The sequence below is a fragment of the Meles meles genome, chromosome 9 (genome assembly GCF_922984935.1).
Source record: "Meles meles chromosome 9, mMelMel3.1 paternal haplotype, whole genome shotgun sequence".
Lineage (NCBI taxonomy): Eukaryota > Metazoa > Chordata > Mammalia > Carnivora > Mustelidae > Meles > Meles meles.
This window is the reverse complement of record NC_060074.1, coordinates 39,479,191-39,494,237: the sequence shown is the minus strand read 5'-3', so window position 1 is coordinate 39,494,237 and position 15,047 is coordinate 39,479,191. Positions and strand designations below refer to the sequence as shown.

Below are 15,047 nucleotides of genomic sequence, written 5' to 3'. Positions count from 1 at the left end.
ATGTACTCAAAATTTTAGATACAAAGCAACAGCAATACAACAGAAATATTCGTGAAAAGAGAAGATGGCTAGACCGGGAGGTGGCCGAGGCTCCCTTTGGGGAGGGGCAGAGTGGGGAATCCATCTCTGGGGGCCCCTCAGTGGGGGACCCCTCCCAGGCCGGTTGGGGGTCCAGGGCAGGGAGCGAATTTGGTTCTGCCCGTAGCACGAGCATGGGCACGACCAGAGCCATAGCGACAACTTAAAGGGGGGTCACAGTCAGTTCTGTCAACCCCTTTGCCCCAGGGAACCCATGCTCTGGGGGGCCAGGCGACCTCCCCACAGTCACACAGGGCTGCTATTTCTGCAGAGATGACTATATGCTGGGACCGACTTCGGGGAGTTTCAATTCCTGTAGACACCCGAAAGTCACTGCATGCCTGGCCTGTAGAAATAGCCCATGCTTTGGTCTCTAATGGGATCTCCTGGTCCCTGTGCTTCTCTGTGTGTGGGCAGCAGTCCCGCATCCTAATCCCTGAGAAGGGCTGAGAGTCAGGACAGTGTTTTCTCGACACTGGCTGTCCCTTCGTAACGCCCGGCTTTTCCACAAGCTTCTAACAGCCTTGCAAGCACCCTGCGCTCCTTGTACCCCCACGAAACCCACCTGCTTTTTGGAAGCTGAGTGAGCAAGAGAGGTCCCAGGAGGGAGATTTTCTTCCTTGAAAGAGGCTCCTCCTGCCCCATTCTGGTTCTACTCAGTGGGGAGGGACCCCCTCCGCAAGGCTCCTCTCCAGACCGGAGAGCCACTTGAAAAGCATCTTGGTCCCACCCCCCTCATTTTACTGATGAGGAAGCTGAGCCCCAGAGAGGGAAGTGGCTCTCTCCGGAGCAGGCTGGTCACCAAGCTGGGAGGAAAAATGACGTCTCGCAGCTCACTCAGCTGCACTGGACCCCCAGCAGGTAACTGCGCCACCCACCCCTCCCTCGGGGCCACTTACTAAAACCCAGGCACAGAGCCACGGACTGACCTGGCTTTCCCGGACAGCAGGTAACTTTCCTGAGGCCAGCGGTGCCTCCGTGGTCTGGGTTCTGTCCAGACCTTTGCAGACCTAGCATCCCCGATGACCGAAGGGCCAGCAGCCCAGCAGCCCCCAAAGAGTCTCTGTGAAAATAGCAACGGCAGGCAGAGGACTCCTGATATTAGTGACATTTCCTACCAACCCTCAATTTCCTCCTGATTTGACTCAAGGTTGCAGCTTCTTGCTGGGGTGGGGAGATCTCACGGTAGGTAGCCCGGGAGCTTTCCCCAGGGGAGCTCGGCTTGCGTGCCACCAGCCACCATCTCCTGCTGGTCTGGCTGCCTGCTCTCCCGGAACCCGGCCTGGAAAGCACCCACAGCCCAAGATGACACACTAGAAGGAATCACCTGACAGCCCCCGAGCAACGGGCTCCAGCCAGGCCACAGCTGGGCTTGGGATCCCTGGCCAGCCCCTTACCAGTTGTGTAAACTTTCCTGGCCTCGATGTATCTCTCTGGAGAATGGGAGTAATGATGGTTCTTTTCCCCCTCGTGGGGCTCTTGAGAGCAGTGAGTGATGGAAGTGCTCAGTGGTGCAGGAAGCAAGCTTCGACGGCTCTCATGTATTATGACTGGATTATTTCCTATGGGTACCGCTATGGTACCCTGACGGATGGCCCCATTGGGCCATGGTGACACAGGTAGATCAGAGAAGTGGGCATTTGAAGAAAAGAATGAGGTTCTTAGGAGGGGAGGGGAGAGTCTGTGGGGAAAGAAGAGATGTTAAGTGGAACTGGGCATGCCAGAAAGTGAGGAAGGGAGCACTGGGGGGCTCCTGGATATATTGGATGTTCGGGCTGGTGATGCTGATGGGGAGCTGGGGTGGGGGTGGGGAAGATAAAGGAGAGACTCAGTGTGAGTGCCAGTGAGACCCCTCACCACCTGTTTGCTCTTGGGTAGACTCTAGCTTCTCTGAGCCTCACTGTCCTCATCTGTAAAATGGGCATGATTATAACAACGTTCCAGGAAGGTGCCAAGTTCCCAACGCAGAGCACTTAGCACAGGGACAGCCACATCTCAAGTCTCTGAACTGAACCTCCCACTCCCCCAACCCCACTCCAACCCACGAGGCTCAGGGTACAGCTCCAGCAAAATCTTGGAGTCTGGGAGATTCTGTGTGGTCTGTCTCCTCTGTGTCCTGTTCCTTTTCGCATCATGTCCCCCAGAAGCCTAGCTCAGGTGTAGATAGACGGCTTTATTTACACTATGGCGTTAGTGGCAGATAACCACATCCAAGAAAATATTTATATTCTAACCGTGGACTTCAGTGCCGCACCACCAAAGGAGATCGGAACTGCTGGCAAGGAACCTGGATGACACTGGTCCAGGGGAGTGCTCCTCCTCAAACTACAACCCTCGGGTTGTATACCTGCTCTGCTCAGTCATGGCTGGACCTCCCTTCTCTTAGGTGGCTCATACCACAGTGCTCCGTGCGGATGAGGAGTCTGGCAGCAAAAGAGAGGGGGATGGGGATCCTTCTCAGTGTGCAAACCTCATAAAGTTCCATTCTTACTGTTGCTGGTGTTTCTGGAAAGTCTGTCTGCTGCTGGAAGATGGGTTGGCTTGGTCTGAGCCGCGCAGCTGGGTTCAGGGGCTGAGTCTGTGCGTAACAGCTCTGGGGCTGCCCTGGGTGGGAGCCGGGCCCAGGCAGCTGCAGGAATCAAAGCCCAGAGCCTGACCTGACAGCAGGAAGAGAGCCAGCTCGAGGAGGCCACGGGCTCCCAGATAGCTATTCGGAGGAGAGAACCCAGAACACAGATGGAGGCCCCACAGCCAGAAAGAGCCAGGAACCGAAGCCTCTGGACTCCCAGGCCCGTCCCTTTTCACACACAGGCTATTTTCTCTACTCTTCACCAAATATAAGAAAGTGTTAATATATTGAGAGAAGATTCCATTTCAGGGTTGGGAAAAAAAAATCCTTCCATATGTGTGAATCCCCCTGACAACATTCTGGATAAACAGATCTCCCACCTTTGCTTACATACCTCTGGTGATAGAGAGCTCACTACATAGCAAGGCTGCTCTCTCTGCTGTCAGATACTCCATTAGCAAGGCAGGTCCGTCTCTGTGGCATCTGGAGCCCGTTCTGTGAAGTCATACAGGGGAGCATGTCTTGAGCACTGGGGATGCTAAAATGTTTATTCTTTTATAGATCACGAGCGACTCTAGTCCTTTCCCCATATTCTCCTGGGCTGTGGCTCCCTAGCCCTTCCACAGGCAGCCCCAGCAGAGAGACAGTCCCCAGCACGCAGGTGATCGGAATGATGCAAAGTCCTCTGTCACCCCAAGTTCCTCTTCTAGATCCTCTAAGTAGAACCTGGTTCCTCTCATTTGTCACCATCTTTCCCGTTTGCAAGAATACTTAAGAACTCCCATTTCCCTGTAAGCCGTGACTGCCTCTGTGTTTTGTGTGTACATAAATAAAAAAAGAACAAATTCTTTTCCAATATTTCAGTAATGTAGTTCCGATTTTATCTGTGACTCACACATTATTTAAGAGACCATTTAAGAGATTGCATAAAAGTACCAATTTTCTATTATTATGTCACGGTGTTCAGCAAATAGTTGTGATTTCTTTATGGTCTGAGGCAGAGAGGATAGCTTGCCATTGTCTTAGAGACCTGGGCTGGGCCCAGGAATGGCATCTGTTTGGTGAAAAGATCCTTGTCGTCTCCCAAAGAAAGCATATTTCCTTGATTTATGATTTGGTCCTCACTGATCTGCCTTTTTAATTGGGCTAGGAGGAGCTCGAAATTTCTGTCTACTTGATGGATGATACTCGGGGAAGGGAGGATGAAGGTCTATACCTACAATTATATTTCTGTTTCTACTTCTTTTTGCATTTCTGGCATGTTCTGTATGGAAATACATTATGTATTTCCTTGCTATGGGCCTTGGAACAGAAATTAAGTGTTTTATGTTTTAATTATTCATTGTAACTTTTACCTCTGTAAAGTCTCTGTGTTACTCTCTCAATTCTTTTTATGAAACAAAAATTACTTTGTCATATTCTCTTTTTTTTCCTAGAGTTCTGTGTGCCTGGTAAGCCAAAATTGCCCTATCATTTTACTCTGTCCATGCCTTTTTTTTTTCCCTCTGTGTTTCTTATGTGGGGGTGAGGGGGAAGGTCTGGGCTTTTTTAATGAATGCCCCTTTTCAGAGGGAGTGTTAACACGGTCAGGGAGTGCTGTAATTCTATTATGTAATTGTTACATTTATGTAAACCTCCTCAGGGTTACCCCTGCTGTCTACACAGAAACATGGTAGTTTTTCACATTTAGTTTCTATTGTGAATTTCCTCTTCCTTGTGTCTCTTTACGATAGACAAGATAATTTAATCTGAAAAACCCGATTTAGAAAATATGTAAGTTTTCACTCCAGCATTTGTTTCTCTTTACAGCTGTCCAAGCTTTGGGAGGATTTATGTAAATATCTTCCCTTCCCTTGACCCTCTCTCCATGGTTAATCTGCATTTTGAATGTCTTTTTGTGTTGGTCTTCATTCACTCCTCATGTTATGCACAATTTTTAGGATATGATGGCTGACCTGTGGACAGATGAAGACTTTTTTTTTTAAATCACCAATCAGGTTCTTGTGGTCATTGCTCATCTCTGAGGTGGCATCTGCTCTCACATCTGTCACTTCCAATTCTGTCATGCCTTGTCCCCACGTCCCTCAGATGCTATCTGTTGAAATGTTCATCCTCGGCCCCGCAACACTGATGTCTCGCCAGCTGAGCACGGGTTAGACCAATGCCATCTTTTAAATTTTATGTGAACCTCACTCCTGCCTCTGCCATGCCTCAAACACTCACCCAGACTTTTCTTCTTTTAAGAGAAAGTCAAAAGCTGTTATTTTTCTCCTTTTCTCCCAGCATTTATTACAACTTAAAAAAATTAAATTGTTTTCATATCATCATTAATTAGAAAAATGTGTACACAGAGGGGGCGAGAGGAGAGAGAGAAGGCGATCTTTTAGACTGAATATGTTGAGGCATCTGGGTGGCTCCGTGGGTTAAGCCTCTGCCTTTGGTGTGGGTCATGATCCCAGGGTCCTGGGACTGAACCCTGCATTGGGCTCTCTGCTCAGCAGGGAGCCTGCTTCCCTCTCTCTCTGCTCAGCAGGGAGCCTGCTTCCCTCTCTCTCTGCCTGCCTCTCTGCCTACTTGCGATCTCTCTGTCAAATGAATAAATAAAATCTTAAAAAAAAAAGAAAAAAAGACGAATAAGTACCCACCATCTAACTGTTAGAATGTACCAATGTTGGACATATGGAAATTTTTTTCTAGGTTTTTTTTTCTCTATGTGTGGGGTTTTTTTCTTAAATCATAGTTGAAGTCATTCTGAATGTATCGTTCTGTAGTTTGTGGGTTTTTTACTTAACACAGTCAGCATAAACATAACATAATCAGACAGAAAAATTTTCCATTGAGTAGATTTACCATCGTGAAATTAAGCTCTGGGTGGCATTTAAATGCGTGTGTATTTTTTTGCTAGCAGAAAAAATGTTCAGGTAAACACATTTTCTGTACACGACTTTTTTTTTTGCTTTTCCTGATTTACTTAAAGTAAATTTTTAATGACTGGGTGAAAGATTAATAAGGTTTCTCTGACTTGTCCTCTAAGTAATCAAATCTAGAAGCTGTGTACACTCACCAGCATATCGATGACTGTTTCATAGAACCCTTACTAGCTTCTTTGTTGAAATGATGAGCAAAAATTTTATCTCTTTGTAAATCCTCTTCTGGGAACTCTCCATCCTTTGCCTGTTTGTCTCCTGAGGATCTTTGTATCATATAGTTTTTATACTCTTTATAAAGAAGGAACACCATTCATCTGATGTTTTCCCCCCGGTATATTACTTGATGTGAAAATGTTTTAACAAAATGTTAAAAAGAAGATTTCTACATATTGTGGTCAGAATATACCCAACATCATTTCTGCCTTTTTTTTTTTTTAATGGAAGACTTTGTTCTTGATAGGGAGATAATTCATTATGGTAACTGTTTCTTGGATATTGGAGAAAAAATTATCTGCCCCCAGAAGCTTCTTTCCTTCTCTCCGTCCACAGATGTCAGATCTGCTCTCCCCTGTATCCTACACAGGTGTTTGTCTCTCCAACATGGAATCCTGTCTAAGCATCGCTTCCCAGCCTCCCACCCCCAAGCCAGTGGACCCCTGGGTTGGCTGGCTCAGGACCTAGCTGTGGCAACAGGTCAAGTGTGCGGAGCTTGCTGGTTCCCGCCACAAGGGGACTGGCTTTTACTGGCAGCCCATCTTTGAGAAAAATGACTTTTGTATCTCTCGCTGCAGCCTGGAGACTTTTTATCTTATTCCAGAGAAGTTCCTGGTCTTTTTTTTTAAAAAAGAAGGCTTTCAAAAAGATGGTTTCCTTGAACTTTCAGAGGGAATTCAGAGGATTAATTTTTCAGATTTTCTGCTTACTCTGCCATGAGGTGGAAGTATTTTTTTTTTCCCAAACTACTTTCTTTTTGCCAGTCCATAGAGTTCTTTCTCTAACTTCAAAGATTACTGTTTGAAAAGTTCCCATTTGAAGTCTGTCAGTAATTCAAATGTGACATTTGGGATGGTCTAGGTGGAGAACTCTGAGGGCTAAGTAGTGCCCTTTTCCACACATCCATCTGGTACCATCGAGTCAGAGAAGCCCCAGCATCCGTCAGACCATTTTCTCCCTTCCTTTTTTTTTTTTTTTAAGATTTTTTTATATTCATTTGTGAAACAGAGAGAGAGAGAGAGAGCACGAGCAGTGGGGGAGGCAGAAGGAGAAGCAGGTTCTCTCCTGAGCAAGCAGCCCGATGCAGAACTCCATCCCAGCACCCTGAGATCATAACCTGAGCCGAAGGCAGACAGTTAATTGATTGAGCCACCCAGGTGCTCCAGGTCGGGGAGGCCTTCTTTAAATAAAGGAATACAAAGCTAGCTATAAAAGGGAACACCTACTTTAGAATGAGAATGAGAAAATAAATTGCAGTGAATTCAAATTTTTAGAATTGACAGATACCACAGACAGAAAAATAGTGTTTTTATTAATTGGCTGCTTTGCACACCTCATAGGAGATTTAAAAAAAAAGAGATTTTATTTATTTATTTGACAGAGATCACAAGTAGGCAGAGAGGCAGGCAGAGAGACAGGGGGAAGCAGGCTCCCTGCTGACCACAAAGCCCAATGCGGGCTCCATCTCAGGACTCAGGGATCATGACCTGAGCCAAAGGCAGAAGCTTTAACCCACTGAGCCACCCAGGCACCCCTCATAGGGGCCTTTTTAAATTTTTGTTTTATGCCTTTGATTGCCTCTACATATATGACCATGAGTTCGTAGTGTTTTCTACAGAGAGAAAAGGAAATTAGTCCTTCTTGTAACGTATTTGATCAAATTTAATCAAATTTAAAAATGCCCAAAGCCTTCCTTCCCCAAGGCTTTCAAGGGAGCTATGCTGATGAGAAACAGCAGCAGAATAGGGTTTCTCTTGCTGATTGAAATCCATGTAGCAAAGAAATAAGTCATGGGGATGCTCGCTGTGGAAGTTTTTGTTTCCCAGTAAAACCCTATGAAACCTGAATGTTCGTCAACAGGCTATTGGCTAAATGGGTTGAGGTATCCCCACACAACAGGATGTAAGTGTGCTATTAAGAAGAAAAAGCCTATTCGTACACGCTGATGTGGAAACATTTTCCAAGAATCGTTACAAAGTGAAAAAGCAAGGGGCAGAGCTATGGGTGTAATATTTTCCAAATGTAAAGAAATATCGTGTGTGTGTGTGTGTGTGTGTGTGTGTGTGTGTGTGTCCTTGGAAAATTTCTGGAAAAATATGTACAGAACTGTTAACCACAGTTGTCTCTGGAAAGGACAACTGAGGCCCTGGGGTACAATGGAGGCTTGCCTCTTTCTTTCTTTCTTCCTTCCTTCCTTTCTTTTTCTCTTTTGGTATTGTCTGAAGATCTTATTGAATGCATAGGATATTTTCTCAATAATAATAATAATAATAAAAACTAGCTGGATAACAGATACTCAGCAAATGACTGCATTGGTCGCTAGCGTAGGATTCTTGGTAAAGGGCGATGTTGGCCCCTTCTCTCTGCTGTGCCCACATTTTGGGTCCCCGCCCCTGCTGCCAGGAAGTCCCTGAGGGCAGGAGAGGCACAGTGAGCCTCCCTGGGCTAGCGTGACTGGCCTCTCCCATGCAGGGGCCCTGTGTGCTCCTGGGCCTGGCACAAACCAGCCGCATCAGCAGAGCTGTGCCGTGAAAGGAGAGGTGTGTGCATGGAGCCTGGGTCATCTGAATTCTCTGTCCAGCCTCATTGATTCTGGAGGTCTGGATCAAGTGAACATCTCCTGGGTTGGATCTACTCCAGGGCCACTGTTACGGACTGAATGTTTGTGTCCCATCCTCCTTCCCAAATTCATATGTAGAAATGTAAACACCACCCCTCCCCCCAAGGTGGTGGTATTAGGAGGTGGGGCAGTTTGGGAGGTGATTAAGACTCATGAATGGGATTAGTGCTCTTAGAAAAGAGACCCCAGAGATCCCTCTTATTCTTTTTCTGCCCTTGGCAGAGGGCCCTCTCCCAACCGTGTTGGTTCCCTGAGCTCCAACCCCGACTGATGCGGCAGCCTTCCAGGATGTGGGTGGCAGAGAGCAGAGGGACAGTGTGCAAAGAGGGTCTGGATCCTGGAAACAGCATTTGAATTCCTGATCAAGCCATAGCTCAGGTCGGCCCTGCCCTGGTTAGTTTTTCAATTACGTGAAATGGTCCTTTGCTGAAGCCATTCTGGGCCAGGGTTTGGACTTTCAACAGGAGTTCTGATTGAAAACAAGGGACAAATGTTCACACACACTAAAGGCTCGCGTACACCTGCGCATGCGTGAGCGCCTGTGAGACAGAGAGTTTGGAATGAAATACACAAAAAGGTAACAGCCCTTATAACTGGGCAGCAGGATTAGAGGCAATTTTAGTGGGCACGAATGGCTGTGTGATACAGTCCTTTGGATCCGTCGCCTGTAGAGAGCGAGAGGGGCTTCATCTCCTGTGTCATTGGTGTTGTAGGAAAGAACATGAGCCCGCAGCTCAGCAAGAACCAGAACTGCTCCTTCAGTGAGGTGGACGAGCTGATGAAAACTGTGCAGCTGGCCGTCCACATCCCCACGTTCCTCCTGGGCCTCATCCTCAATGCACTGGCCATCCGAGGCTTCAGATCCTTCCTGAAGAAGAGGTGGCCGGATTACGCCGCCACCTCCATCTACATGATCAACCTGGCCGTCTTCGACCTGCTGCTGGTGCTGTCCCTCCCGTTCAAGATGGCGCTGTCCAATGTGCGCGCCCCGCCTCCTTTCTTCTGTACCTTAGTGGAGTGCTTCTACTTCGTCAGCATGTACGGGAGCGTCTTCACCATCTGCTTCATTAGTCTGGATCGATTCTTGGCCATCCAGTACCCGTTCCTGGTCAGCCATCTCCGGTCCCCGAGGAAGATCCTGGGGATCTGTGGCACCATCTGGGTCCTGGTGTGGGCCGGGAGCATCCCGATCTACAGCTTCCACGGGAAGGTGGAGAAGTACACGTGCTTCCACAACATGTCCGACGGCACCTGGAGCGCCAAGGTCTTCTTCCCCCTTGAGGTCTTCGGCTTCCTTCTTCCCATGGGCGTCATAGGTTTCTGTTCCTCCAGGAGCATCTACATCCTGGTCGGCCGTCGGGGCCTCACCCAGGATTGGGTCCAGCAGAAGGCCTGCATCTGGACGATTGCAGCCAGTCTGGCCGTCTTCGTGGTCTCCTTTCTTCCCGTCCACCTGGGCTTCTTCTTGCAGTTCCTGGTGCGGAACGGCTTCATCGTGGAGTGCAGCTCCAAGCAGAACATCAGCTTGTTCTTGCAGTTGTCCATGTGTTTCTCCAACGTCAACTGCTGCCTTGATGTCTTCTGCTACTACTTTGTCATCAAAGAGTTCCGCATGGACATCATGGCCCCCCGGCCTTCCAGGGCCCATCTGGTCCTCCAGGATACTATGACCACCAGGGGCTAAGGAGAGAAAGACTGATGCAGAGGAAGGAAACCCCAGCCCCAGATTCTGGTAGCAAATACCCTATTGCAAGGTTTCTGATGTGGTGGACGAATGTGGCACATTACTGGTGCGCTTTCCCTTTCGATGCTCACTGAACACGGTCTTTGCTCATTGTGCCCCAAAGACCTTTCCCCCGCACCCAGATGGCTCAACATAAATCACCCAGTATTTGGGAATCTCTGAAGGACCTGAGAACCGTGTGAATTCTTTACTTCTGCGTGAGGCAGAAGAATTGAAAAGACGGAGACCAGCTGAGCGAGGCTGTGTCCCAGCTCCCCCCATCCTTCTGTTAGACTGGGAGATTCTGGAAAGAAAGAGAGAGGCGTTAGGAGAGAGAACCAAGAGGGTTGGTCGAGGAGACTTGTAGTTCCCAGTCCCTTCTCAGGCTCTGGCGGCCAGTAACTTCACAGCTAGTGGGGGTGATGAGGGCAGAACATGAACATACAGAGAGCCCCACGTTTCCTATGGGGAAGAAAGGCCCAGAAAGCCAGCCAAGCCTTCCTGTGCCCACGAGAAGGCGGCATAAGGATGAAGGAAGCTGAGGTGAACCGGGCCGTGGTGAAGCTATAGCTTGTGATTGACAAGCCTAGGAGAGGGGACTTTCCTGAGCGTGACCGGCTTGCTACCTTGAACGGACTGGGAGGCTGTTCGTGAGGCTGTTTAACTGAGAATGCGGAGAAACAGGCTTGACTGGGGTCCACCAGAGGAGAATAAGGACCCTGTGCCTGTCTTGCCCACCCGAGTCCTGTCTGGGTGGCTGGCCGGGTGGCACTGTCCACAGGACTGTCCCTCTCCAGAGGCTGGGAGGGAGAAAACGAGCCAACCGGGGATCGGAGAAACCATTTGATGGCACGCAGCTCCTGGTGGTTCCTGGCTGGAGACTGTCAACCGTGGAAACCACGATCTGGCCCTGGCTTCTCGGGTGATCTCAAAGAGGGCCTGCCAAGACCACTGCGAGCCTTCCGATGACTCGGCCTGCTCCAGAGAGTCGACCAATTACAAGGGTGAACTGTGGGGTGGTTTGGCAAGACGGGGTGAGCGGGATGAGATGGAAGAGGTGAGCTTCGTGTGAAAAAGGGAGAGGTCTTGAGGAAGCAAAGAACCACTTTCTACCTGTAGGTAAAGAGGCTTCCACCGCTAAGTGGTGGACGGAAGGTAGGGTGGCAGGGTGGTGGGGAAGAGGGTGGTTTGGGTAAAAGCCTGACAGGAGGCGGAGGCGGAGGCGGAGATCTGGCGATAACCCCAGGCTTGAAGCTCCGGAGCTCTGTGAAGGGGGAGGGGGTGGAGGGACGGGGAGGAAGGATGGAGGGCAGAGCTGCTTCCTGCTTGAGAATCCCCAGCTCGACCGAGGGCCATCCAAGGCTGGAGCCTCTCTACCTCCTGCTTGGGCCACAGCTGACTCCGTGGTCAGGGGCAGGAAAGGGCGAGGAAGCCAGTGTCAATGCTGGGGTGGAAATGCGTGCGGAGGTGTGATCCCACCCAGGATCAGAGGCTCCCGCTCTGCAGGCTGGGCCTCCAGGGGGCAGCACCCAGGGAAGGGGTCCTGCAGACCCAGCCGCCCCAAGGTGCCTGCAGCGCCAAGGCCATCCCGCCCAGAGGCTCTAAGGAAGCCAGGCTGTTGCGTACAGCAGATGCTGGTGCCAGACGGGGCTCAAAGCCCATGCATGTGTGCGGTCAGTCCTCTCCTCCAATTTCTGTCTCTGCGCTGGGAGCCCATCACGAGGCGCTTACATCTCCTCGTGTACTTCGGGCCAGACAGGCTTCCTAAGAAGAGGAGACAGCAGTGCCCTGACCACCTGTCACGCCCGTGATGTTCATAAACATAAAATCTGTCTCCTGGGTAGCCTGCCCCTGCCAGAGCTGGGTGACAGAGGAGGCGGGGGCGGGGGGGGGAGGTCCATGAGTGGTGTAAGTCCTTGGAGGGGGACGGCAGTGTCAGGCCGGTGTGGTGACTGTGGGCTTGTGGGGGAGCCTTGGAGACCCCCTGACTGATGCCAACACACTGGGGGAGAACACAGGCCTCTACTCTCTCTCCTTGCAGACCCCTCCTGGGTCTACAAGTCGCAGAGGACTCATCGGGGCCTGTGGGAGTGGGCTTGGGCCCAGGACCTCCGGCCAGGTGTTCTGCCGGGGGCTTCACACTCAGTCCAGCAGGCACGGAAGGGACAGAGGTCAGGGCCAGGGTTAAGGCTGGGTGCTGAGGCATCCAGGGGCCCTCTCCTGCCAGCAAGGGGCAGTCAGTGAGTTGGGGAACTCTAAGCTCAGCTGTGGAAATGGCTGAAATGCCTGTCGGTAAAGGAGACTTGGGGACATTATTCGGCCATCAGTGTGACCATAGTTTTCCTCCCAGTGCGGAAAAACCCAAGAGATACTTGTAATAGGTATATGCGTGAAAGTAGCATAATTTATTGGGAAAATGATCTGATCAATCGGATTTGCCAAATAAATGGATTCCTGTGGTGCTGTGTGACGTGGTTGTGGGGAGCAGTTGGGCAGCCCTGGCTCCGGGGAGAGCCGGCCGCTTAAGGCCCTTGCCTGGTGACATGGCCATCTTGGCCAAAGGAGCCAAGAAGGGCTCAAGCTGGAGCGGCCGCACAGATGCCGAGTACGGGAGTAGCCCGAGACTGCTCCCAGCGCAGCTCCCTACACCCCTACACCCACTTGTGTACTTGGCTCCCTGTGGCAGCAGCTGGGCCGCAGAGAACCCCCCCACCCAGGCCCAGCTGCTGTCCCTCCAGGACTGAGCCCACCACACCCTTTCCCTCCATCATGTCCCACTGCCATAGTGACTCTGGAGCTGCTTCCAAGGGCCTGGGCTCCTTTTACAGACATTGTGTGGCCCAGCATAGGTGGCCTGCTGACCCCCAATGGGCGAAAGACACAGGGCCAGCCCCACAGAGGTCCTTCACTGTGTCCCCTCCCTTCACCAACCACCTGTGGTGTGAGTCTGACTCTCCCAGGTTAAATCTGAGTTTTCTGTCATGGCTCCTGACATGAGAATCCTGCTCGCCTATCCAGAGCTTCTGGAGAATGGGAGCTCTTAGGTGCTGGCCTGGACCACCTCTTTCTCCTAAATTCCCCACAACCTCAGGCATAGCTAAGTTGTGGCCTGGGTGCTGCGGGCTGGCTGGGGACATCCCCACTCTGGACAGTAGCTATGTGTCTCCCCTCAACCCCCAAATCCATATTTTGGAGTCCTAATCCCCAGTATGACAGTATTCGGAAATGGGGCCTTTGGGAGATACTTTGTTTTAGAAGAGGTCCTGAGCTTGGGGCCCTCACAATGGGACTGGCGTCCTTATGGAAGAGCCACCAGAGTCTTTTTGCTTTTTTCTCCCCTGCTGCATGCACGGAGGAAGGCCGTGTGAGGACGCGGGGAGAAGGTGGCCATTTGCAACCCAAGGAGGGAGTCCTCGGCAGACGTCAAACCCGGTGGTACCTCAATCCTAGGCGTCCAGCCTCCAGAACAGTGAGACATATTCCTGTTGTCAAGGTCTGTGGTATTTTGTTATGACAGGCCAAGAAGATCAATGCCACAGCCATCTCCTCTGACCCAGGAGCCACCTCCCATCTGGGCTGTGTCCCCTCCAGGGCAGGACTGACCTTCCTTTGGGGATATCAGCCCCCAGCGGACATTTGACAGGCAGAATGCTGGTCCGGGAGCTCCATGTTCCTCTTGCATCCTTCTCTGGGGAGCCTGTGAAACTGAAAGACCACCGCCTTGTAGCAAGTTGCCACAAATAAAGCCTAACTGCAAAGATGCTTGAAAAGGCCGAGGGTTGGCAGGTGACCATGGAGACCAACAGAGGCTAAAACAGCTTCAGTTAATAGGTCGGAGAGGAGAGCCTGGTATGCAGAGCCGTCCTGGGGTAGGGACACGGGCATCTGCACTCAGGTACCACGTGGAGATGGGGGAGATTCCCACACGGAACTGTCTTCCACTGTGAGGCCCCCATGGGAGCCCCACTGCTTAGGGGGCAGGGGCTCAAGACCCAGAAGAGTGGCACTTTGGGGGGAGTTGGAAACGCCCCCTACAACCACCATCACAACCCCTTCTCTCCTTTTTCCACCTGCAGCCGGCTTCCCCCTGAGCCCAGAACGCACCACCTTGAACGGGTCTCTGAGGGAGTGTGGGTGGAAGGGCGCGGAGGACGGAGTGTGGGTCTTGAAGCAGGACACAGGACGCCCCTCCCCCTGGCCAGTTTGAGCCTGAGCATCCCATCCCCTGCCAAGAGCCTGCAGGACGTGTCCTCTCCACAAAGCTGTCGCCCGCCCCTTGCTCGGGAGCTGCAACCTGAGTGTGGCCCTCTGTGCTTTGAAGTCTTGGAAGGAAGATTTGAAGCCTTGTCACTTCAAAGCCTGATGTCGGCTCTGCTTGGTGGAGGGGCCCCGACTTCACCTGGAGGCCTCAGACAGCCTTTGTTCTTCGGGGACCATCACCGGGGCAAGCGTCACCAAGATGCTCCCTTTGAGGGGAAGCTTTTGAGACAGAGGTTCCGGGGGACACCTGCAGTCACGCAAACCCAACAAAGCCCATCCCCCAGTGAAAGACCTATTCTCCAAGGACAGCTCAGGCGGTACCTCCGTGTCAGTGATGGTGACAGGTCTGTGGGTCCAGGGGAGGCCATAGAGGATGGAGGAGAGATACGCAGGAATCGGATGGCCCCAGGCTCCAAGATCCTAGGATCCCAGCAGCTTCTCATGGACGGTGTCTTCCCCATGGCATGATGCTGACTTGGGGACCATACCGTGTCCAGGAACCCAGGGATCGTGTGGGAGGTTCGGGGCCAAACCACAGCTCTGTCAGTGGGTGGTGGGGTTTCCCCGCAGGGCAGACAGGCCTTCTGAACTAGAGGCCTGGCCCCACATCGATGGGGATACCTCGCCCTCCACAGGGAGTGCTGGGCTCCAGGC

The 15,047-nt window shown here is 51.2% G+C and overlaps 1 protein-coding gene across 2 annotated transcripts; it reads left to right on the top strand.

Annotated features, from left to right (window-relative positions):
- The first annotated feature begins 855 nt into the window (after positions 1-855).
- Positions 856-11,378, top strand: GPR55 (G protein-coupled receptor 55). Of its 2 annotated transcripts, none has more exons than XM_046019300.1 (2): positions 856-939; positions 9,124-11,378. In XM_046019300.1, the coding sequence occupies exons 1-2, from the start codon at positions 897-899 to the stop codon at positions 10,092-10,094; spliced, it is 1,014 nt and encodes a 337-aa protein (XP_045875256.1). In that variant the 5' UTR covers positions 856-896; the 3' UTR covers positions 10,095-11,378. The 2 variants fall into 2 exon arrangements, with proteins under 2 accessions (XP_045875256.1, XP_045875257.1); XM_046019301.1 differs by lacking the exon at positions 856-939 and adding an exon at positions 976-1,027.
- The last annotated feature ends 3,669 nt before the right edge of the window (positions 11,379-15,047 follow it).